The sequence below is a fragment of the Hypanus sabinus genome, chromosome 1 (genome assembly GCF_030144855.1).
Source record: "Hypanus sabinus isolate sHypSab1 chromosome 1, sHypSab1.hap1, whole genome shotgun sequence".
In the NCBI taxonomy this organism is placed as follows: Eukaryota; Metazoa; Chordata; class Chondrichthyes; order Myliobatiformes; family Dasyatidae; genus Hypanus; species Hypanus sabinus.
The window spans coordinates 191,764,827-191,791,937 of NC_082706.1; the positions used below are offsets into that span (position 1 = coordinate 191,764,827).

The following is a 27,111-nucleotide window of genomic DNA, read 5'->3' on the forward strand; positions in this document are numbered from 1 at the left end:
CTGAAGGGCCTTAATTGTGCTGTAGTTTTTCTATGTTTCTACAATAAGGAGTTCAAAAGGAGAGGAAAAGTAATACTGAGGTGGTGTTCATAGGTGCATTGTCCATTCATAAATTAGATGGTGGACAGGAAGAAGCTGCTCCTGGAATGTTGAATGCATGTCTTCAGGCTCCTGTATCTCCTCCTTGATGGTAGCAGTGAGAAGAGGGCATGTCCTGTGTGATGGGGGGGGGGGGGGGGGGAAGGAGGACTTAATGATGGATACCACCTTTTTGAGGCATCGCCTTTTGAAGGTGTCCTCAATGCTCTGGAAGCTAGTGTCCACAATGGAGCTGGCTGAGTTTACAACTTTCTGCAGCTTATCCCTATCCAGTGCAGTAGCCCAGCTGTGCCGGACAGTGATGCAACAATTAGAATGCCCTCCTACAGCATTCTAGGTATAGGGCGGCCTGTACAGTTTTTCTGTAGGCCTAGAGCCATGACACACTCCTCATACGTTAGCCCTATCATTCCTGTCATCAATCTCATAAACCTCCTCTGGTCCCTCTCCAATGCCAGCATATTCTTCCTTAGACACGGGGCCCAAACCTGCTTCGAGAGCAGTCTGACCAACGCGGCAAACCCTCAGGTTTACGTCCTTGTTCTTATATTCCAGTCCCCTCAAAATGAATGCTAACATTTTATTTGCCTTCCTTACCACCAACTCAACCTGCAAATTAAACTTTAGGGTACCCTACACAAGCACTCTCAAGTCCCTTTACACCTCTGATTTTTGAATTTGTTCCCCATTTAGAAAATAGTCCACGTTTTTATTCCTTTCACCAAAATGAATGACCATACATTTCCCTGCACTATATTCCATCTGCCACTTCCCTGCCTCCTCAACACTACCTGCACCTCCACCTATCTTTGTATCATCCACAAACTTGGTCACAAAGCCACCAATTCTGTCATCTAAATCACTGACATATAATGTGAAAAGAAGCAGTCCAAATACCTCCTGCCTCCTGCCAGTCAGCCAATCTTCCATGATAGCATTTTTCCTGTAATACCATGATCTCTTACCTCGTTAAGCAGCCTTGTCAAAGGCCTTCTGAAAATCCAAGTAAATAACATGGACTGGTTCTCCTTTGTCTATCCTACCTGTTATTTCCTCAAAGCATTCCAACAGATTTGTCAGGTAAGATTTCCTCTTTAGGAATCCATGCTGACTTTGGCCTATTTTATCATGTGCCTCCAAGTACCCGGAAACCTCATTCTCAGTTATGGACTCCAACATCTTCCCAACCACTGAAGCCAGGCTTCCGGAACCATTCTAGTGATTCTTGAAAGATCATTACTAATGCCTCCACAATCTCTTCAGTGACCTCTTTCAGAACCCAGATTCTAACTTCCTACTAATTTCAGCTACTGTACATCACATGACCTCACTTTTCCTATACTACTGTCTTTGACTTCCTTGGTCAACCATAGTTGCCCCATCCTCCCTTTAGAATATTTCTTTTATATCACAATCTGCAAGGTGAAGTCTATCAGATTACGATCACTGCCTCGAAAGGGCTGAAAATGTTGAAAGATTGGAGTGACTGGACTTGTATACACTGGAATACAGAAGGATGAGAGCGGATCTGATTGAAACATATAAGATTATTAAGGGATTGGACATGCTACAGGCAGGAAACATGTTCCCGATGTTGGTGGAGTCCAGAACCAGAGGTCACAGTTTAACAATAAGGGTTAGGCCATTTAGAACGGAGTTGAGGAAAAACTTTTTCACCCAGAGAGTTGTGGATCTATGGAATGCTCTAGAGGCCAATTCCCTGGATGCTTTCAAGAAAGAGTTAGATAGAGCTCTTATAGATAGCGGAGTCAAGGGATATGGGGAGAGGGCAGGAATGGGGTACTGATTGTGGATGATCAGCCATGATCACAGTGAATGGCGGTGCTGGCTTGAAGGGCCGAAAGGCCTACTCCTGCACCTACTGTCTATTGCTTCTTTATCAACTCTGTTTCTTAACACAATACCCAATCCAGAATTGTTGCTTACCTAGTGGGCTCAACCACAAGCTGCTCTAAATAGCCACCTAGTAGGCAATCTACAAATTCCCTCTCTTGGGATCCAGCTGCAACCTGATTTTCCCGATCTACCTGCATACTGAAATCCCCCATGACTTTCATAACAATGCCCTTTTTACCTGCCTTTTCTACCTCCTATTGTAACTTATATCCCACAGCCCGGCTACTCTTTAAAGGCCTGTATAGAAGTCATATCATGGTCTTTTTACCTTTGCAGCTTCTTAACTCTACTCACAAGGATTCTACATTATTCTATGTCACCTCTTTATAAGGATTTGATTTAATTTTTATTAACCAGTAGAGCCACCTCACTCCCTCTGCCTATCTGCCTGTCCTTTGATACAATATGTACCCTTGGATTTTAAGGTCTCAACTTCTTTCAGCCATGACTGAGTGACGCCCACAATGTCATACCTGCCAGTCTCTAGCTGTGCCAAGATCATCTACCTTATTCCATATACCGCATGCATTCAAATATAACAGCGACAGTCTGTATTCATCAGCTTTTCGATTTTGCCCCCGTGTTATACTTCAGCATATCCCACTGACTGCAATTTTGCCCCTATCATCTGCCTGTCCTTCCTCACAGTCTTGCTACACACCGTATCGACTTGTTTATCAACTGCCCCATTCCTCAACCCTATAGCCACTGTATATAAACCGATCAATTCGTTACCACAGAGTGCAGAATAAAGTGCAACAGTGAGTGAGAAAGTGCAGTGCAGATAGACAAGAAGGTGCAAAGTCATTACGAGGTAGGTTGTGAGGTCAGGAATCCATCTTCTTATTCTCGGGGATTGTTCAATCGATCCAGTTGAAATACATAAACCAATTACCACAGGACTGAATCCAAAGCAACATCCAGAGACTCGCTTTTTTTTAAACAAAATTCCTCTATTACAAATATCGGTGCTATACAATATATACAAAACTGTGCTGTCTTTACGACAGTTATTTAGTTTATAATATTTTTGCTTAGTAATTCATTCGATAGTATTTTCTAGTTAGAATTAGAAGTGTTTAAAGTATATTCATTGCATGTAAAATATATCGGCATGCGATGACGTCACATCCGGTTTCGCCGCGTCTTGTGGGAAAATACCGGTTTGGAATTAACGCGAGGGTGGGGGCTCACCACGAGGCAGACCCGAGCAGAGGTTGTTTTGCAGGCATGAGAAATCACAGTGAGAGCAACGCTGTAAGTTAATAGATAATCGATATATTGAACTAAGATGTTAATGCCGATCCTGTTAGAAGTAACGACGGTAGATAATGTTTATGCTTTCGTTAGTTAAAGAGTCGCGGATAGTTTGCATGGAAGTGTATTTAAAGTAGTCAATGGAGCAGGTAAACTCTCCCTGTATACTGCACCTTAGTGTAATGTAGTTATAGTCACCTTTGCAAGTATTTACAATTGAAATGTGATATTAAGGAAGGAACAAATACTGTATCAATCTTGTACTGTTTTATCAACAGTTTTCACCATATGTTAATGTGAAGAGTGAACAGTAAATGGTTAATCTTACTGCGATCTGGTTCTTATTAACTGTGGTTTATCTCGACGTTTAATTCGGCGTTTCGTTACACGCGAAGGAGAACGTTACAAAAACAGTGACTAACACAGTTACTTCACTACATATAGACAATACACATTAAACCAAAATGATGGCATTTACACCCCGCGGAGTCCAATGGTCCCGGAACGCCTCTGAGGTCGCCGTGGACTGTGCATGTTCCTTTTCAGTATTTACCCGAGCACGAACATACCCTCTAAACATTGCCAGGCAGTCTGCCCGGGCAGATCCTTCAACCATCTGTTTCCAAAACCCACGGATGGCTGTTCCACTGTGGGTTCTAAACAGGCTGAGGTTGGCGAAGCCACCAGTCGGCAGTGGGGAGTTCAGGGCGTACCTTGGCTGACATGTGGTACTGTACTGAAGTGGCAGGATTTCAAAGACAGAATTCTGGATTCAGACTCAGTGTGCCAACAGTCTGCCTGGATCTCAGTCTCTCTCTCATCCCCTCACGCAGTATGCAATGGAAGCTGCTGTCTCTGCCTCTCTGCTTTGCTCACCCAGTCGAGAAGTCTGAGACAGAAAACGCAGCAACCAAAACTACTTCTGCATTGCTGAGGGAATGCCAGATGTCTTTCTCCACACACAAACATGCCCTCCAAGCACAACAAATTTTGTACCTGCAGGAGTTAGACCGCACAGCAGTACAGTGAAGCAGCAGCGCTAAGCTGGATACCACTGTAAGGACATCCTAAGACACCCAGAATGCCAGACCTCTCTTTCAGCACAATGAAGAACTAATTACTAACCAATTTCTAGATCCAGTCTCCTTTCTTACCACAATCCCCCTCAGTTCACTGCCATTTTAGAAATGTTAAATTTGCTGCAAACAAGCAATTTCATGACATATGTCAGTGATTTCAAACCTGTAATATCACCACCAGCTGATCCATCCCTCTGCATAAAATTATCAATCTCCTTTTATGTCCACCTATTATCCAAATCATGACTCTACACTTTAAGTCAACCACAGCCTTCAATCCTAACTCCCACAGCCCTTACTAAATAATGTCAGGTTTCATAATTTCCCCATTATAAAGCTATCTTGCAACATCTCATGTTTAATATTCTGATAGCATCTTCCTCATTTCTCCCAGAACTGGTTTCAAGTCAAGTCAAGTTTAAGGTCATTTACCTTCGTATATAATGCATATAACCATATAATATATATAGAAATGAGACCAGGGTGAACCAGGGTCTAAAACACTGCAGTATACATACATAATACACGCATAGCACACAGTAACTTATGAAAGTAATGATGGCATCCACAGATGGATTACACATTTATAAACAAATCAAAGTGCATAAATTAAACATTTTCTTAAGGTACTGAACAGATTAACCTGTGACACTGAAAACGATGCGGCAGGAAATTCAGAAGCCCAATGGCCTGAGGGAAGAAAGTTTCCCATCCTCACTGTTCTTGTTTTGATGCATCAGCGTCTCCCGCCTGATGGTAGAAAGTCAAAGAGGACGCTGCAGGGAGACCCCTATGATCCTCTCAGCTGTTCTCACAGTCCTCTCTCTGTAGGGAGTCCTGGTGCAATACTCGACTGCTCCCAGACCAGATGGAGATGCAACTTGACTGAATGTTCTCAATGGTAATCCTGAAAAATGCAGTTATGAAGGAGGAAGGGGAGCCTTGCTTGCCTTAACCTTTTTAGGAAGTGGAGGCGCTGCTGTGCCTTCTTATTCAGGGAGATGATATTAAGGGACTAGGTGAGATCACCCGTGATGTGAACTCCCTGGAACTTGGTGCACTTTACCCTCTCCATAGAGGAGCCACGTATTGAGAGGGGGATCTTTCATCTCAAGTCCACACTGACTTCCTTGGTCTTCTTCACGTTCAGGCTTAGGCTGCTCTTCTCACACCAGTCCACCAGCTGCTCCTCTGTACTCCATCTCATCATCGTTCTTGTTGAGCTTGTCCTTCAAGGTGCAAAGTCCGGACGGACCTGCCCGAGCAGACTTGGTGCACGCTGTAGCTGCTATGTACTGAAGAGGCACTGTAACACTGGCGTCAGGAGGAAATGATTAGGTTGCTGGATGGAGGGTGGTGCCTTTGTCTTTGGTGATAAGGCACTTGCAGATAACTATAAGGAGTAATACCATTCACCTGATGCTTGAATGGCTCTGGGAAAATCGGGAGTGCTGTGTGTAGTTTTGGTCACCTACTACAGGAAAGAAATCAATAAGACTGAAAGAGTGCAGAGAAAATTTACAAGCATGTTGCCAGGGCTTGAGGACCTGAGTTATAGGGCAAGGTTGAATAGGTTAGGACTTTATTCCCTCCATAGGACAGTGAGGGGAGATTTGATGTAAGTATACAAAATTATAAGGGGTATAGATAGGGCAAATGCAAGCAGGCTTTTTCCACTGAGGTTTGGTGAGACAAGAATTAGAGGCCATGGATTAAGGGTGAAAGTTTAATTGTTTAAGGGGAAAATGGGGGGAACCTCTTCACTCAGAAGCTGATGAGTGTGTGGAACGAGCTACCAGTGGAAGTGATGGATACAGGTTCGATTTCAGCATTTAAGAGAACTTTGGATAAGTACATGGATGGGAGGGTTATGGAGGGGTATGGTCCGGGTGCAGGTCAATGGGACTAGGCAGATTAATTGTTTGGTACAAACTAGACGCAGCACCTATAGACGGAAATAAATAATTTCAGATTTTGCAATTTTCCCATTATATTTTGCAACATCATCCGTCTAATATTCTGTTAACATCTTTCTTATTTCTCCCACATCTGGCTATTACCCTCTTCCTTTCCTGTCCTGATGAAGGGTCTCAGCTCAAAACATCAGCTGTTTATTTCCCTCCATAGATGCTGCCTGGCCTGAGTTCCTCCAGCATTTTGCTTGTGTTACTCTGGATTTCCAGCATCAGCGGAATCTCGTGTCTTTTTAATGCCCACAACTGTTTGCAACATATTATTAAATTCTCAGATCATTGTATTCTTTTCACTTGGTTATTATTTTGCTCTCTTTCTGCAGACCAAATGCTACAGCATGATGTACTCTTTCGGAATGACTTGAGTTCACAGACATTTTTCAAATGCTGTGATACCACCACCACTGGTGTTTTTTTTTCATATTGGTTGTTGTCCATTCTTTAGGATGCAATCTTTCATTGATTCTATTGTAGTTAGACGATAAGATATAATAATAAAATTAGGCCATTTAGCCCATCGAGACTGTTCCACATGGCTGATATATTTTACTTCTCAGTCCTAATCTCCTGCTATCTCTCCATATCCCTTCATGCCCTGACTGATCAAGAACCTATCAATCTTTGCCTTAAATATACCCAATGACTTGGCCTCCATAGCCGCCTGTGGCAAAGAATTCCACAGATTCACCACTCTCTGGCTAAAGAAATTCCTCCTCATCTCTGTTCTAAAAGGGCATCCCTGTAATTTGAGGCTGTGTCCTCTGGTCTTAAACTCCCCTACCATAGGAAGAATCCTCTCCACGTCCACTCTATCAAGGCCTTTCAACAGTGGATAGGTTTCAATGAAATCACCCCCCCCATTCTTCTGAATTCCAGTGAGTAAAGGCCCAGAGCCATCGAACACTCCTCATACAAGGCTTTCAATCCCAGAATCATTTTCATGAACTTCCTTTGAACGGCATTTACTATGATTGCCCACAGAGAAAATGAATCTCAGGGTTGTATTTGGTGACGTATATGTACTTAGATAATAAATTTACTTTGAACTGTGCACTGTGTTGTCATGTGACATGACCAGGATTGCAAGTGCTCCTTAAAAGAAATAATTACTTATACAGGACATTTTCCCAGTTTAAGTAAATATAATCACAATTATTATAATTTATAATGATCATAATTTAATGAGTTATGAAACTGTCCATTACAATGTTATCACACTCATTTAAAATTATCTAACTCAAAGTCTAGATTTATAATGCTACTCATGCAATTGTACAAAGCTCCCATAACAGCTCTAAATCTGGAGAAAAGCACCAAATTCACAGAGTACTTTTACAATCCCATCCATCAGATTATATGTGCCATTATTTTACAAATAAACTTCAAGTCCTGTTCCTTACCTGGCTGCACCAGGCATGACTTTTGCTCCCTCTTATGTCTGATGTGCTGACCGTTCCACTCTGTTACAGTTCCAGAGGCAATTTTCCTTCCTCTCTCTTCTTCATTCACCGTAGGAATGGTTAACAGAATACTGGTCAGCTTTGAAGGGGATTTCACTGGGGACACCGACTGGCTGCTGGGACATCCAGTATCATCTGCTCAAAAGATCAACAAAGAACATGATCACATTGAAGAGTCTAACAAGCAGAAAATGAAGGGTAGAAAGGAGAGGTTTTTTTATAGACACTAAAACTCTGATTTAAACAGCACTTTTGACCAGAAATAAATGACATTGGAATTAAGTTGGGTCAAATCACTTACGTTGTGTTTCTCATTGCACTGTAAGATCAATCTTCTTTTTAAAGAGGCACAGAAGATAATGATCGTAAAAGCAGTATGCATACTATGGATTTTCAGTTTTAGCCTTGGTGAGAGGGTAACGACTGGAAGGATTGTGGGACTGGCACAGTGGTGGCTACTCCATTGAGTCATCCCATTGAAGGTCAGACTGGAATGTCAGAGGACCAGTGACTGGGTAAAGGGTATAGTCTAGCAAATAAGATCATAAGGCATAAAAGTAGAATTAGGCCATTTGGCCTGTTGAATCTGCTCTGCCATTCGGTCTTGGCTGATCCTTTTTCTTCCCCCCTCCTCAGCCTCAATGCCTAGCGTTCTCCATAAGTCAGAGAACAAACTCTTCTCAGATTTCCAGCCGGGTACAGGTATCGATTACAACCAACATTTCAATGACAAGCTCTGCCATCTTCGTCAAGCATTTATTTTGGTTTGTGTGTTTCAGATACCACCAATGCCATTGGCACCCAGCCTCCACCAGCAGGACCCACTCAATGGCTGCTGTCGCCCAAGGCCAAATTCTTACATCTCTTAATCAGGATGTTAATCTGTCCAATTGACAGCCTTTGTTATTCAAATGAAGTTCAGCTATCAGGCTCCTGTGAAACCCCATATACCTTTCATTCTTTGATAACTGACACCATTACTCTCTCAGTTGCTTTTATTTTACTGTGCAATGACTTTCAAAAGTATCCGGGCAATCCTGAGAATTTACACCCAGGAATCTCTGCTTTACTTTTCAAAAGGCCATCAGCCACTCAAAAGAAAACCAGGCAAATTCACAGCAGGATACTGGTAGGTAACAACAAATGTTCAAAGTTACTGAACACTGGGGAAAAAATATATTGTGATAGGTTCTCTAAAAATGTAAAGTTCTTAGGCTGGAGTCTCTGTCACAAGAGGAGAACTAGTAAGCATTCGGCACGGACTAGAAGGGCCAAGATGGCCTGTTTCCGTGCTGTAATTGTTATATGGTTATAACTATATTAGAAATACTAGGCACAGAGACAATGAAATGTTCAACTTCTATTATTATTATCTATTTGGAACACTAATTTTAGAAACATAGAAACAGAAAACCTCCAGCAAATTACAGGCACTTCGGCCCACAAAGTTGTGCCGAGCATGTCCCTACCTTAGAAATTACTAGGCTTACCTATAGCCCTATATTTTTCTAAGCTCCATGTACCTGTCTAAAAGTCTCTTAAAAGACCCTATCGTATCCGCCTCCACCACCGTTACCGGCAGCCCATTCCACACACTCACCACTCTGTGTCATTGTCTCTGTGCCTAGTATTTCTAATATAGTTATAACCATATAACAATTACAGCACGGAAACAGGCCATCTTGGCCCTTCTAGTCCGTGCCGAATGCTTACTAGTTCTCTTGTGACAGAGACTCCAGCTTAAGTAAAAATCTTACCCCTGACATCTCCTCTGTATCTACTCCCCAGCACCTTAAACCTGTGCCCTCTTGTGGCAACCATTTCAACCTTGCAGAAAAAAGCCTCTGACTATCCACACCATCAATTTTGAGTTACAACATTTACTTTTTCATAATTCAATAGCACCTGAAATATATGAAAGCAGTTTTTGAAATACTCCCTTTGGAACTCATTTGAGCGCAAATGCAGTATTTGGACGGAATGGCTGTAAGTAATGCAGCAGCTTTGATACTGTCATCGATTTGAGGTTTGTTCTGTTTTCCCCAGTGTAAACTGCTGTATATAGGGTTGAGAAACCATGTGAATGAATGTTTAGCTGAATCTCATTGAGCAAATACGTCCATGTTTTTTCACTGATGGAATGCATGTTCTAACTGCTTTGCTCTTTGTGGTGTGCTATAAATGGAAGTTCACCATTTTGTGCTCACTCCAATCTACGGCATATTCGTAAAGCACTACAGCACATTACAGGCCCTTCAGCCCACAATGTTGTGCCAATCCTCAAACCCTGCCTCCCATATAACCCCCCACCTTAAATTCCTCCATACACCTGTCTAGTAGTCTCTTAAACTTCACTAGTGTATATGTCTCCACCACTGACTCAGGCAGTGCATTCCATGCATCAACCACTCTCCGAGTGAAAAATCTTCCTCTAATATCCCCCTTGAACTTCCCTCCCCTTAACTTAAAGCCATGTCCCCTTGTACTGAGCAGTGGTGCCCTGGGGAAGAGGCGCTGGCTGTCCACTCTGTCTATTCCTCTTAATATCTTGTACAGCTCTATCATGTCTCCTCTCATCTTCTCTCCAAAGAGTAAAGCCCTAGCTCCCTTAATCTCTGATCATAATGCACACTCTCTAAACCAGGCAGCATCCTGGTAAATCTCCTCTGTACCCTTTCCAATGCTTTCACATCCTTCTTATCGTGAGGCGACCAGAACTGGACACAGTACTCCAAGTGTGGCCTAACCAGAGTTTTATAGAGCTGCATCATTACATCGCGTCTCTTAAACTCTATCCCTCGACATCTGAAAACTAACACCCCATAAGCTTTCTTAACTACCCTATCTACCTGTGAGGCAATTTTCAGGGATCCGTGGACATGTACCCCCAGATCCCTCTGCACCTCCACACTACTAAGTATCCTGCCATTTACTTTGTACTCTGTCTTGGAGTTTGTCCTTCCAAAGTGTACCACCTCACACTTCTCCGGGTTGAACTCCATCTGCCACTTCTCAGCCCACTTCTGCATCCTATCAATGTCTCTCTGCAATCTTTGACAATCCTCTACACTATCTACAATACCACCAGTCTTTGTGTCATCTGCAAACTTGCCAATCCACCCTTCTACTCCCACATCCAAGTCGTTAATAAAAATCACAAAAAGTAGAGGTCCCAGAACAGATCCTTGTGGGACACCACTAGTCACAATCCTCCAATCTGAATGTACTCCCTCCACCACAACACTCTGCCTTCTGCAGGCAAACCAATTCTGAATCCTCCTGGCCAAACTTCCCTGGATCCCATGCCTTCTGACTTTCTGAATAAGCCTACCGTGTGGAACCTTGTCAAATGCCTTACTAAAATCCATGTAGATCACATCCACTGCGCTACCCTCATTTATATGCCTGGTCACCTCCTCAAAGAACTCTATCAGGCTTGTTAGGCATGATCTGCCCTTCACAAAGCCATGCTGACTGTCTCTGATCAGACCATGATTCTCTAAATGCCCATAGATCCTATCTCTAAGAAACTTTTCCAACAGCTTTCCCACCACACATGTAAGGCTCACTGGTTTATAATTACCCAGACTATCCCTACTACTTTTTTTGAACAAAGGGACAACATTCGCCTCCCTCCGATCCTCCGGTACCATTCCCATGGACAACGAGGATATAAAGATCCTAGGCAGAGGCTCAGCAATCTCTTCCCTCGCCTCGTGGAGCAGCCTGGTGAATATTCCGTCAGGCCCCGGGGACTTATCCGTCCTAATATATTTTAACAACTCCAACACCTCCTCTCCCTTAATATAAACATGCTCCAGAACATCAATCTCACTCATATTGTCCTCACCATCATCAAGTTCCCTCTCAGTGGTGAATACCAAAGAGAAGTATTCATTGAGGACCTCGCTCACTTCCACAGCCTCCAGGCACATCTTCCCACTTTTATCTCTAATCGGTCCTACCTTCACTCCTGTCATCCTTTTGTTCTTCACTTAATTGAGGAATGCCTTGTGGTTTTCCTTTACCCTACTCACCAAGGCCTTCTCATGACCCCTTCTTGCTCTTCTCAGCCCCTTCTTAAGCTCCTTTTTTGCTACCCTATATTCCTCAATAGACCAATCTGATCCTTGCTTCCTAAACCTCATGTATGCTGCCTTCTTCCACCTGACTAGATTTTCCACTTCACTTGTCACCCATGGTTTCTTCACCCTACCATTCTTAATCTTCCTCACTGGGACAAATTTATCCCTAACATCCTGCAAGAGATCCCTAAACATCGACCACATGTCCATAGTACATTTCCCTGCAAAAACGTCATCCCAATTCACACCTGCAAGTTCTAGCCTTATAGCCTCATAATTTGTCCTTCCCCAATTAAAAATTTTCCTGTCCTCTCTATGATTCTATCCTTTTCCATGATAATGCTAAAGGTCAGGGAGCGGTGATCACTGTCCCCCAGATGCTCACCCACTGACAGATCTGTGACCTGACCCGGTTCATTACCTAATACTAGATCTAGTATGGCATTCCCCCTAGTCTGCCTGTCAACGTACTGTGTAAGGAATCCATCCTGGACACACTTAACAAACTCTGCCCCATCTAAACCCTTGGAACTAATCAAGTGCCAATCAATATTAGTGAAGTTAAAGTCACCCATGATAACAACCCTGTTATTTTTGCACCTTTCCAAAATCTGCCTCCCAATCTGCTCCTCAGTATCTCTGCTGCTACCGGGGGCCTATAGAATATCCCCAGTAGAGTAACTGCTCCCTTCCTGTTCCTGACTTCCACCCATACTGACTCAAAAGAGGATGCTGCTACATTACCGACTCTTTCTGCAGCTGTAATAGTATCCCTGACCAGTAATGCCACACCTCCTCCCCTCCCCCCCATTCCTTTTAAAGCACTGAAATCCAGGAATATTGAGAATCCATTCCTGCCCTGGTGCCAGCCAAGTCTCCTTAATGGCTACTACATCATAACTCCATGTATGTATCCAAGCTCTCAGTTCATCACCTTTGTTCCTGATGCTTCTTGCATTGAAGTACATACACTTTAGCCCTGCTACCTTACTACCTTTATACCCTTTATTCTGCTGCTCTTTCCTCAAAGCCTCTCTACATGTTAGATCTGGCTTTACTCCATGCACTTCTTTCACTGCTCTATTGCTCTGGGTCCCATCCCCCTTGCAAATTAGTTTAAACCCTCCTGAACCATGCTAGCAAACCTACCAGCAAGGATATTGCTCCCCCTCGAGTTCAGGTGCAACCCATCCAATCTGTACAGGTCCCACCTTCCCCAGAAAAGATCCCAATGGTCCAAAAATCTAAAACCCTGCCCCCTGCACCAACTCCTCAGCCACGCATTCAACTGCCATCTCCTCCAATTCTTACCATCACTATCACGTAGTACTGGCAGCAATCCTGAGAATGCCACCCTTGAGGTCCTGTTCTTCAGCCTTCTGCCTAGTTTCTGAAACTCACACTTCAGGACCTCATCCGTCTTCCTGCCTGTGTCATTGGTCCCAACATGTATCACGACTTCTGGTTGCTTTCCCTCTCGTACCAGGATGTCATGCACCCGGTCGGAGACATCCCGGATCCTGGCACCCAGGAGGCAACAAACCTTGTCACATCCACAAAATCTCCTGTCTGCTCCCCTGACTATAGAGTCTCCAATGACGACTGTTATTCTGCCTAGTCCCGTCCACCCAAACCTGAACCATAGCCCTCCATGCACCTCTAACCTATGTAGTCATCCAAATTTCTCTTAAATGTTGAAATCAAACCAGTATTTGCCACTTCCATTGGTAACTCATTCCACACATACACACAACTCCCTCTGAATGAAGTTACTCTTAAATATTTCACCTCTCACTCTTAACCTATGATCTCTTGGACTGGTCTCACTCAACTGTAGTGGAAAAAGCCTGCTTGCATTAACCTTTTCTATACCCCCATAATTTTGTATATCTCATTCAAATCTCCACTCACTCTTCAACAATTCAGGGATTAAAGTCCTAACGTATTCGACCTTTCCCTATAACTCAGGGGCTCAAAACCCGGCAAGATCCTTGTAAATTTTCTCTGTACTCTTTCAATCTTATTAACAGCTTTCCTATACGTAGGTGACCAGATCTGCACTGAATACTCCAAATTAGACTTCACCTACACCTTACAAACTTTACGTTTGTACTCAAGCATTTTGTGTTCACTCCAAGTCTACGGCATATTCACTAATTACCCTTGACAAAACTCCACAGGACTTCTGACATATATCTTGGGTTCATGGTTGGCAACTGTTTTTTTAAAGTATCAGGCTACTATAGGAAACTAAAGATCAAAAGATCAAAGCAGATGTAGAGCTGGATTTCTCAAGTCACAGATGGCATGAAGATTGCAACAGGAAAAAATAAGGCCCAAAGGAGATGACTAGGACATCAACCAATAATGAATGAAAAGACCTCATACACTTTATGACTCATTCAAAACAGCAAACCGCCTACAGTGTCTACAGCAGGGGTTTCCAACCTGGAGTCTTCGACTCCTCAATTAAAGGTGGTGGTCCATGTCACAAAAGAGGTTGGGACCCCCCCCCCCCCCCCCCCAGACTACAGGGCTCTTTGTTCAAAAAGGAAACAAGTAGGTTTCTCTTTCAACTGAGAGTTTGTGAAAGAAAGATATAGCGGTACATTAGTTAAATACACCAAAGAGATCTCACATCTATTAATGACCTAAACTTGAATATCCAGCACATACTTGCAGAGTCTTCAGATGATATGAAATTTGATAATGTAATAAACAATGAAAATAGTAACAAAACTTGAGGAACAGCTGATCAGGCTAGCAACATAAACGTTTTCTGATTGATGAAGTGTGGATTTGTACATTTTGGTTGGAAGAATTTGGATTAAGAATCTGAACCAGGCAGTACAATTTTAAAGAGGGTTGGAACAGAAAGATTGATGTAGTTTTCAAGTACTTAAAGGGGAGAGCGCAGGAAAAACTGGTGTTTAACATGCATAGAGCCATAAAATTTATAAACGCAGCACAAAAGGAAGGAAGTTATGCCTGACCTTCATATATACTGGATAAATCTCAGCTGAAGTATTGTGGACCACAAGGCTGTCATGTCCTTGGAAAGTATGTAGAAGACATTTATTAGAATGATATCACAGCTGAAGTTGCTAATTTCATGGACTGAATTGAAAAGCTGGAACTCTCCTTGTCAGCGGAAACTTATTGGACATGGTGGCAATCGTGAGATGCTAAGGTGACTCGATTTCCAAAACTACAACCGCCAGTAACGTGAAAAGGCGGACTTAAAGTAAATGAACCAAATGCGAAATGAGGGATGTCGATCCACATTTCAGGTGAAATGGATTCACTTTTCAGAAGCATGGATGAAGTAGATTTAGAAGCCAAAACTGAATAAGCATAAATCTGAATAAGCATAATGAGAATTTTTCACTGAGTGCTGGGTCAGTTTTACAGAGACATGGGAACCCGATGCAGACTTAGATCATTAGACATGGAAGTAGAATTAGCCCTTTCGGCCCACTGAGTGCACTACCATTCGATCATGGCTGATTTCTAGTCCCTCACAACCCTGTTCTTCTTGCTTCTCCCCATAACATTTGACACCTTACTATTCATGACCACAAGACACAGGCACAGAATTAAGCCAGTCAGCTTATTCAGTCTATCCTGCCACTCCATCATGGCTGATTTGTTATCCCACACAGCCCCATTCTCCTGCCATCTCCCCAAAACCTTTGACATCTTTATTAATCAAGAACTTACTAATCTCGGCTTTAAATATATGCAATGACTTCACCGCATGAGTCAATGAATTGCACACGTTCACCAATCATAATATGACTGAATTCATACTGTAATTTGAGAGCAAGAAGCATAACTCACACGTATCAGTATCGCAATGGAATAAAGGGAAGTACAGAGACACGAGAGAGGAGCTTGCCCAGGTGGACTGCAGGATGATACTGGCAGGGATGACAGCAGTGCAGAGGTGGCTGAAGTTTCTGCGAATAGTTCACAAGGTGCAGGGTAGATATGCCCCACAGAAGTAGTAGTTCTCAAATGGCGACCGTGGCTGACAAGGGAAGTTAAGGACTGCATAAAAGCCCAGGAAGGGGCATATAAGGTAGCAAAAGTGAATGGGAAGTTGAATGATTGGGAAGCTTTTAAAATCCAACAAAAGGCAACTAAAAAAAACTATAAGAAGGGAAAAGATAAAACATGAGGGCAAACCAGCCAATTATATAAAGCATGATACCAAAAGTTTCTTCCAGTTATATAAAGAGTAAAAGGGAGGTGAGTTGATATTGGAACTACTGGAAAATGATGCTGGTGAGGTAGTAATGGTGGACAAAGAAATGGCAGATGAACTTAATTAGTACTTTGAATCGCCTTTACTGTGGAAGACACTAGCAGTGTGCCAGAGGTCCGTGAGTGTCAGGGAGTAGGAGTGAGTCCCATTGCTATTACAAAGGAGAATGCACTAGGCAAACTCAAAGGTTTTAAGGTGGAGAAGTCACCTGGACCAGGTGTACTACATCCCAGAGTTCTGGGAGAGATTGCTGGAGAGATAATGGATGATCATGATTTTTCATCAATCACTTGATTCTGGCATGGTTCCAGAAGACTGGAAAATTGCAAATGTCACTCCACTTTTTAAAAGTGAGGAAGGCAAAAGAAAGGAAATTATAGGCTAGTTAGCCTAGCTTCAGTGGCTTAGAAAGTGTTGGAGTCTACTATTAAGCATGAGGTTTTGAGGTACTTGGAGACTAATGATAAAATAAGTCAAAGCCATTATGATTTCTATGAAGGGAAATATTGTCTGACAAATCTGTTAAGAGTTAATTTAGGAATTAATAAGCAGGCTGGACAAAGGAGAGGCAGTGGAGGTCATTTAGTTGGATTTTCAGAAAGCATTTAATAAGGTACCACTCATGAGGCTGCTTAACAAGATAAAATCCTATGGCTTTATAGGAAATATACTGGCATGGATAGAGGAATGGCTTACAGGTAGGAGGCAGCAAATGGGAAAAAGGGGGCCTTTTCTAGTTGGCTGCCAGTGATTCGTGATGTTCCTCTGGGATCAGTATTGAGACCTCTGGTTTTTACATTGTTTCTCAATGATTTAGATAGTGGAATTGATGGCTTTGTGGCAAAGCTTGCAGATGATACACAAATAGGTGGTGCTGAGGAAGCAATATGATTGGAGCAGGAGTTAGACAAACAGGAAGAATGGGCAAACAGTAGCAGATGGAATACAGTGTTGGGAAATGTATGATAATGCATTTTGATTAAAGGAGCAATAGCATGGACCATTATTTAAACATCAAACATCAGAGATGCAGAGGGACTTAAGAGTCCTTGTGCAAGACTCCCAGGTGGTCGATTTACAGGTTGAGTGTATGGTAAAGAAGGCAAATGCAATGTTGGCATTTATTTTAAGGGGAATAGAATATACAAGCAAGGAGATAATAAAGGACACTAGTCAAGCCACATTTGCAGTACTGTCAACAGTTTTGGGCTCCAGATCTCAGAAAAGGATGTTAAATTATCGGACAGAGTCCAGAGGAAGGTCACCAGGATGAGCCTGGGAACAAAGGGATTAACATAGGAGGAGCATTTGGCAGCTTTGTGCCGGTACTCACTGGAAATTAGAAGAATGAAGGGGATCTCATTGAAACCTAGCAAACTTTGAAAGGACTAGATAAGGTGGATGTGGAGAGGATGCTTCCTATGGTGGGGATATCCGGAAGTAGAGGGGTGACATTTTTGAAAGAGGTAAGGAAGAATTTTATTAGCCAGACGTTGATAGCTTTCTAGTTTCGGGGATCAAAGGATATAGTGAGAAGGCAGGTGCATGGGGTTGAGTGAGATCTGGGATCAGCTATGATAGAATGGCGGAGCAGACTCGAAGGGCTAAATGGCTTAATTATGTTCCTAAGTCTTATGGTCTTCATGCTAAATAAATTCCTCCTGATCTTTCTTCTAAAGCTGGTGTTCCCAACCTGGTGACCACGGACCCCTTGCTCCATGGTATTGGTTCATGACATAAAAAATTTAGGTGTGTCCCTGTTGTAAAGGGATGTTGTTTTATTCTGAGGCTGTACCCCATGGCTCTAAACTCTCCCATTATTGCAAACATCTGGTCCACTTCCACTCTATCTAGTCATTCCATGAGGTCCTCATTTATAGAGGTTCAGAGCAATCAAATTCTCCTCAAATGCTCCTCCCTTTCACTCCTGGGGTCAGTTTTGTGAATCTCCTCTGGACATGATGGTCCAAGCAGTTCCATTCCATCCCAAATAATTCTGTAAGTTTACTTTCCTTAATGCTCCTTATTATTATACAGTACCTAGAGAACAATGCCATCACCAAATTGGCTAAAGAAAATATAATTAAAATTGCATTTTCCAGGAATAACTCACCAATGTTACAGATGTTACAAATTTCTAAATGCTTCTTTAAAACATTGTTATGTCATCATCATCATTACGTGCTATGTCAAATGACGTGGGCATTCATGGTCTTTGATCGCGATTGTTCTTGGCAAATTTTTCCACATAAGTAGTTTGCCGTTGCCTTCTTCTGGGAAGGGCCCTTACAAGACAGGTGACCCCAGTCATTATCAATACTCTTCAGAGACTGTTTGCTTGGTGTCAGTGGTTGCATCACCAGGACTTGTGATATGCTTCAGCTGCTCAGATGACCAACCACCACCTGCTCCCATGGCTTCACGAGACCCTGACTGAGAAGGGAGGCCTGCAGGATAGTGGAGTGAAGGAGCACTTTACACTCCTTTGACAGAGATGTATCTCCACTCTGCCACTCAAATTATTATGTAATGATAATTCCCTCCTCTTGTCACTTAAGCAATGCAGTTGCTTTCTTGAATATCTCTGCAGAGCAGAAATATAATAAAGAGAAAAATGTCAAAGAAGCCAATGCTTTTATTTTTATAAAGTGGTGTAGCCGCTGGAGCTATTCACATATGAACACTGATGTCAACTCAGTTATTTCAGTGCAACCATGTTGTATTTTCGCATAATGGGAGAAGAGAGGCTATCTATGGGAAGTGAGGTGTTTGATTATGCTGACAGCTTTACTGAGGCAGAGAGATGTGTAGACAGAGTCCGTAGAAGGAGACGCTAGTTCCTGTGATGTACAGAACTGTGTCCACAATTATTTGTATTTTCTTGCAGTTATAAACAGAACAGTTGCTCTATCAGTCATGATACATCCAGATAAGGTGCTTTCTATGGCGCATCAATTAAAAACTGGGTCAGTGTTGATGGGGATACGCCAAATTTTCTCAGCCTCCAGAGGAAGAAAAAGCATCGATGATGTTTCTTGACTACAGTACCAAGGCTACACCAGGACAGGCTATTGGTGATGTTCACACCTAGGAACTTTAGTATCTCAACCCTCTCAATTTCAGCACCTCTGCTGTAGACTAGATGATGGGTGAAGTCAATGATAAGCCCTTGTGATTTTGAGGGATTGTTGCCATGATACATTATTAAGCGCTCTCTCTCTCTCTCTCTCCCTCCCTCCCTCCCTCCCCTTCTGTACTCTGACTCATTGTTACTTGATCTATGGCCCACTACGGTGGTGTCATCTGCAAACTTGTAGATGGAGTTAGAGCAAAATCATCACGAGAGTAGAGAAAGAATGAGGCTAAAGACGCAAACGTGAGCTCTAATGTTGAGAACAATAGAATGTTTCAATAATAAACATGAGGAAGTCTGCAGATGTTGGAAATCCAAAGCATCACACACAAAATGCTGGAGGAACTCAGCAGGTCAGGAAGCATCTTGGAAAAATGTAAACAGTCGACGTTTTGAGCTGAAACCATTCTTCAGAAATGAAAAGGAAGGGGGAAATCACCAGATTAAAAAGGTAGGAGGAGGGGAACGAGGATAGCAAGAAGGTGGTAGGTGAGGTCAGGTGGTTGGGAAAGGTAAAGTGTTGGAGAAGAAGGAATCTGATAGGAGGGGAGAGTGGACCATGGGAGATAGGAAATATTTACATTTATTTCTTTAGTGAGAAGACTAATCTCCAAATGGCAGAAGTTAAATTTTGAGCTGTAGGAGTCTGAAAGGCTTGTAGCTAGTGTAAAATCAAGAAAGAAACACCAGGAGATTGGCACCAATGGGAACAATACAGCAATGGGTCATGGTAGTATGGAAAAATTCCATTAATTTTAGAAATGATTTATTATAAAGGTACCAGTCCACTAATTTCTCAACTACACTAAAATCTTAAATATGAAACTCATTTACATAATCATAAACTATATCCTAATTTAAAAATACCAGGACCTACACATTCATAAAATTGTTAATAAGCTAACAAGTTAATGGTGCACTGAACATTAGTCTTATATTTAACTATGTCAAATGAGCTAACACCCCCAGATCAATAGGATCAGACTATCTCCATCATTTATTGAATGTGAAAATGTCAAGAATTGTTTCTGTATGCATGTGTGTATGCATGCACAGGACAGTGAGGCATAATTCAGAATGAGAAATGGGTGACGGTGGTGCAGAATGGGCTGGCTGTGGCAGGCAAGGGCATGATAAATTAAGAAAAGCAGGGGCAGGCCATTTGTTCCCTCCTGCTCGTTCAGCAATTCACTTACTTCATGGTTGATCTTTGATCTTAGTACATTAAGCCTATATGCCTTAATTCTTTCAATTTACAAAAAACCTTTGATCTCTGTCTTGAATATTCTTGGTGACTGACTTACAGACCGAGCAGATGCCTTTTGCATACAGAATTCCAAATAATTTCTTCCTATCTCACCTTGAACAGCCAATTTCTTAACTTAAAACTGTGATTCATGGTTCTAGAGATATTATCCTTGCATCTATTCATCCAAACAACATAAGAACTTTTGAGTGTTCTAATAAGAACAGCTCTTATTCTTCTATAGCTCAGTAGAGGACTAATCTGCTTCATCACTCTTCATAGGAAGACCACTTTCATGGATGCCGCATTCCCACTCTCCAAAGCTACTCCAAAAGCTTGGTCACTGCTACACCATTCTCAGGCTTTCTTGTGAAGCCTGGGATTTACTGGGTGCATCTGTGCAGGCTTTCAGTTTCCATTTCCCTTTCTGGCTGCAAATGGGGTACTGGCACCACAGCCGGCCAGCAGCATAGCGGCACCCGCACCGGACTTTGAGGCCAGTGGTCCCAGGTTCGAATCCAGACAGCCTCTTTCTTGCATGTTGAGCTAGCAACTTGGCCTCATAAGAAACAGACAAAATGCGAAAGAAATGAAAAGGTTGCTGCCTGATGTGCTACAAGGTGTGGAAAGCAACCACAGATAAGACTTGGGCCTTAGACCCTGTGCAGAGTTTTATGGACACCCCAAAAACATTAATGGTTAAAAAACAATTTTAACACTTGGGAGTGTAACCTGAGTAATACGGAATGTTCCTGGCTTCAACACTATTGTAAATGCCTTAAAGTTGGCAGCAGCGTAAACACAATATAGAAATAGTTTCCAGCCACTGAATCTTTTAATCAACTGCCTGATTTTCAACCAGTTCTGATTTAGCTGGTATAGTTTTCCACCTTCTCTAATCAGACTTTTGCTCACTGGATCTTGTCGTCTTGCAATCAGAAATTTAGTAAACAAAGCAGGAAGGATATGCAAGTGTGTTATTGCTGTACCACCTTCCTTGTTAGGAATGCAAGCTCATCTAAGATTTCACACACTGTAATTTTCATGAGAACAGTTTGAGATGTTTCTCACACAGTAGTTGAAAGGTATATGTGGGGGTGGGATACAATCTGTGGCTAAGTGTCTTCTAATCTCTAATTAATAATTGTCATAAAAAACGGAAAGAGAACCTTCAGCCCATCTAGTCCATGCCGAAAACTGCCTACTCCCATCGACCTGCACCGGGAACATAGCTCTCCATATCCCTACTATCCATGTAACTATCCAAACTTCTCTAAGTGTTGAATTTGAGCTCACATGCACCACTTATGCTGGTAACTTATTCCACACTCTCATGACCTCTGAGTGAAGTTTCCCCTCATGTTCCACTTAAACATTTCACCTTTCACCCTAAACCCATGACCTCTAGTTGTTGTCCCACCCAATGTCAGTGGAAAAAGCCTGCTTACACTTACTGCATCTATACCCCTCATAATTTTGTATACCTCTATCAAATCTCCTCTCAATCATCTACTTTCTAAAGAATACAGTCCTAACCTATTCAATCTTTCCTTATAATTCAGGTCCTCCAGACCTGGCAAGATCTTTGTAAATTTTCTTTATATTCTTGTTTACATCTTTCCTGCGTGTAGGTGGCCAAAACTGCATACAATACTCCAAATTAGACCTCACTAATGTCTCATACAACTTCAACATAACATCCCAACTCCTGTATTCAATACTTTGCTTTATGAAGGCCAATGTGCCAAAAGCTCCCTTTAAGACTTCTTATCTACCGGTGACGCCACTACTTTCACTGAATTATGGCCCTGTATTCCCAGATCCCTTTGTTCTTCAGTGCCCTACCATTCACCGTCTAAGACTTACCCTAGTGGGTTCTACCGATGTGCAACACCTCGCACTTATCAGCATTAAATCTGCCTTTTCTTAAAGCCCATTTTTCCATCTGATACACACCTCTCTGCAAGCCGTGACAGTCTTCCTCACTGTCCACTACACCCCCATTATTACCACCCAAATCATTGACATAGCTGACAAACGACAACGGACCCAGCACCGATGCCTGTGGTTACACCACTAGTCACAGGCCTCCAGTCAGAGAGGCAACCCTCGACTACCACTCGCTGACTTCTCCCACAAAACTAATGTCTTACCAATTTTATTACCTCACCGTGAATGCTGAGCAACTGAAACTTCTTGTCCAAACTCCCATGCGGGACCTTGTCAAATGCCATGTAGACAATATCCCATTGCCTTGCCTTCATCCACTTTCCTCATATCTCCTTGAAAAACTATATAAGATTGGTCAGACATGACGTACTATGCACAAAGCCATGCTGACTATCCTTAATCAGTACATATCTATCCAAATGTTTATATATCTGGTCGCTTACAATACATTCCAATAACTTTCCCACGACTAATATTAGAATCACTGGCCTATAATTTCCTGGTTTACATTTAGAGCCTTTCTTAAACAGTGGAACAACACTATTTATCCTGCAATCCTCTGGTGCCTCTCCTGTTGCTAAGGATGATTTAAATATCTCTGCTAGGGTCCCGGCAATTTCTCCATTTGCCTCCCATAGGGTCTGAGGATCTGTCTCGATTTGTCTCAGGACAGCAAACACCTCTTCTGTAACCTGTACAGCTCCATGAAGTTGATCCCACTTTGCCTCACTCCCACAAACTCTGTGTCTGTCTCATAGAAACACAGAAAACCTACAGCACAATACAGGCCCTTTGGCTCACAAAGTTGTGCCGAACACGTCCCTACCTTAGAAATTACTAGGCTTACTGATAACCCTCGATTTTATTAAGCTCCTTGTACCTGCCTAAAAGTCTCTTAAAAGACCCTATCACATCCGCCTCCACCACCATTGCCGGCAGCCCATTACACACACTCACCACTCTCTGAGTCAAAAACTTACTCCTGACATCTGCTCTGTACCTACTCTCCAGCACCTTAAACCAGTGTCCTCTTCTGGCAACCACTTCAGCTCTGGGAAAAAGCCTCTGACTATCCACACATCAATGCCTCTAATCATCTTGTACACCTCTATCAGGTCACCTCCCATCCTCCGTCGCTCCAAGGAGAAAAGGCCGAGTTCACTCAACCTATTTTCATAAGGCATGCTCCCCAATCCAGGCAACATCTTTGTAAATCTCCTCTGCACCCTTTCTATGGCTTCCACATCCTTCCTGTAGTGAGGCGACCAGAACTGAGCACAGTACTCCAAGTGGGGTCTGACCAGGGTCCGATATAGCTGCAACATTACCTCTCAGCTCCTTATTCAATTCCAGGACTGATGAAGGCCAATACACCGTACGCCTTCTTAACCACAGAGTCAACCTGTGCAGATGCTTTGAGCATCCTATGGACTTGGACCCCAAGATCCCTCTGTTCCTCCACACTGCCAAGAGTCTTACCATTACAGTAGTATTATATTCTGCCATCATATTTGACCTACCAAATTGAACCACTTCACTCTTATCTGGGTTGAACTCCATCTGCCACTTCTTAGCCCAGTTTTGCATCCTATCAATGTTCTGCTGTAACCTCTGACAGCCCTCCACACTATCCACAACACCTCCAACCTTTGTGTCATCAGCAAACTTACTAACCCATCCTTCCACTTCCTCATCCAGGTCATTTATAAAAATCACGAAGAGTAAGGGTCCCAGAACAGATCCCTGAGGAACTCCACTGGTGACCGACCTCCATGCAGAATATGACCCATCTACAACCAGTCTTTGCCTTCTGTGGGCAAGCCAGTTCTCGATCCACAAAGCAATTCCCCTTGGATCCCATCCCTCCTTACTTTGTCAATAAGCCTTGCATAGTGTACCTTATCAAATGCCTTGCTGAAATCCATATACACTACATCTATTGCTCTTCCATCATCAATGCGTTTAGTCACATCCTCAAAGCACGACCTGCCCTTTAAAAAGCCATGCTGACTACACTTAATCATATTATACCTCTCCAAATATTCATAAATCCTGCCTCTCAGGATCTTCTTTATCAACTTACCAACCACTGAAGTAAGACTCACTGGTCTATAATTTCCTGGGCTATCTCTACTCCCTTTCTTGAATAAGGGAGCAACATCCACAACCCCCCCAATCCTCCAGAACCTCTCCTGTCCCCATTGATGATGCAAAGATCATCACCAGAGGCTCAGCAATCTCCTCCCTCGCCTCCCACAGTAGCCTGGGGTACATTTTGTCCAGTCCCGGCGACTTATCCAACTTGATGCTTTCCAAAAGTTCCAGCATATCCTCTTTCTTAATATCTACATGCTCAAGCTTTTCAGTCTGCTGCAAGTCATCACTACAATCACTAAGATCCTTTTCCAAAGTGAATACTGAAGTAAAGTATTCATTCAGTACCTCTGCTGTTTCCTCTGGTTCCATACACACTTCCCCACTGTCACACTTGATAGTTCCTATTCTCTCAGGTCTTATCCTCTTGCTCTTCACATACTTGGAGAATGCCTTGGGGTCTTCCTTAATTCTGCCCACCAAGGGCTTCTCATGGCTCCTTCTGGCTCTCCTAATTTCCTTCTTAAGCTCTTTCCTAGTAGCCTTATAATCTTCTAGATCTCTAACATTACCTAGCTCTCTGAACCTTCTGTAATCTTTTCTTTTCTTCTTGACTAGATTTATTACAGCTTTTGTACACCACAGTTCCTGTACCCTACCATAACTTCCCTGTCTAATTGGAACGTACCTACAAAGAGCTCTACACAAATATCCCCCAAATATTTGCCACATTTCTTCCATACTTTTCCCTGAAAACATCTGTATCCAATTTAAGCCTCCAATTTCCTGCCTGATAGCCTCATAATTCCCCTTACTCCAATTAAACGCTTTTCTAACTTGTCTGTTCCTAACTCTCTCCAAAGCTATCGTAAAGGAGATAGAATTACGATTATTATCTCCAAAATGCTCTCTCACTGAGAGATCTGACACCTGATCAGGTTCATTTCCCAGTACGAAATCAAGTACAGCCTCTCCTCTTGTAGGCTTATCTACATATTGTGTCAAGAAACCTTCCTGAACACACTTAACAAACTTCCCCCCATCTAAACCCCTCACTCTAGGGAGATGCCAATCAATATTTGAGAAATTAAAATCTCCCATCATGAGAATTCTGTTATTATTACACCTTTCTAGGATCTGTTTCCCTATCTGCTCCTTGATATCCCTGTTACTATTAGTTGGCATATAAAAAACACCCAGTAAGATCCTTTCCCTTCTCCAGCTCTGTATCACTTTTGCCAATCACCTTTCCAGCTCTTAGCTTCATCCCACCCCCTCCGGTGTTCTATCATTTTGCATTTCCCCCTCCCCCACTACTTCCAAATCTCTTAGTATCTTTCCTTTCAGTTAGTCCTGACGAAGGGTCTCGGCCCGAAACATCAACAGTGCTTCTCCCTATAGATGCTGTCTGGCCTGCTGTGTTCCACCAGCATTTTGTGTGTGTTGTTGTTTGAATTTCTAGCACCTGCAGATTTCTTCATGTTTGCTCAGTAAAGTTATTGATCCCTTCCCTGGTCCTAACCTCCACCCACAGAGACTCCATAGATAATCCCTCTGTGGCTTCCACCTTTTTTGCAGCTGTGACACTATCTCTTGATCAACAGTGCCATGCCTCCACCTCTTTTGCCTCCCTCCCTGTCCTTTCTGAAACATCTAAAGCCTAGCACTTGAAGTAACCATTCCTGTCCCTGAGCCATCCAAGTCTCTGTAATGGCCACCACATCATATCTCCTGAGTAAATACAGATGCAAAAAAAATATTTAAGATGTCCCCCATCTGTTCTAGCTTCACACATGGATTACATTCTGATCATCCAGAGAATTAATTTTGTCCCTTGCTCTTTTTTAACATATCTGGAGATTCCCTTAGGATTCTCCTTCACGTTGTCTGTAGAGTGACTTCATGCCTTCTATTAGGCCTCCTGCTTTCTTTCTTAAAAAATTCTTTCTGTCATTGTCTTTGTCTTAGGTTTGGGTTACAGGGCCCTCATATAACTCTCTTGAACAGGGAATAGTATTTTCTTCAGGATAGTGGTAGGAGGAGGAAACAATTGAGGAGAACACACATGTATCTAACTTTATTTAGACACTCAAGTGTCAGAACCCTGCATAAAAGCATTCTGTAGTAAGTACGACGCACATGTATGCAACAGTCTTATTTGGCCAAATGGACACTTTACATATCTTGTCATCAGCCTTATCTGGTTGGTTCATTGTCTCTATATCTGTTAAGAAGTTTTAATCATATGTCAATAGTCTACTTTTAATAAGTATTATTTAATAGAATAGAACTTTATTGTCATTGCTCAAGACAATGAGATAGTGGAATCCCGATTATCGACAAGAATAATGGAACAGCTCAGTAAATTATGTAGCCGTCAGTTCAACATGAATATTCTAAATGCCACTTCTTGATTCGAAACAATGAAACAATGAGGCTATTTATAAAAAGACACACCTATGGTAATCAGCTATTCGCTTGCTAACCTCTGATAATAAGTAAGTGACAGGGACTTCTGAGATGCAATTAACTCCAATGTTGTGCTGATCAT

At 42.5% G+C, this 27,111-nt stretch overlaps 1 protein-coding gene across 1 annotated transcript in view; it reads right to left on the reverse strand.

The window, feature by feature from the left end:
• sybu (syntabulin (syntaxin-interacting)) overlaps window positions 1-27,111 on the reverse strand; it is a 128,897-nt gene that overhangs the window by 59,123 nt on the left and 42,663 nt on the right. The window contains exon 4 of the mRNA XM_059983977.1: window positions 7,726-7,920. Coding sequence (XP_059839960.1) covers window positions 7,726-7,920 — 195 coding nt within the window. The remainder of the gene's footprint in view (window positions 1-7,725; window positions 7,921-27,111) is intronic.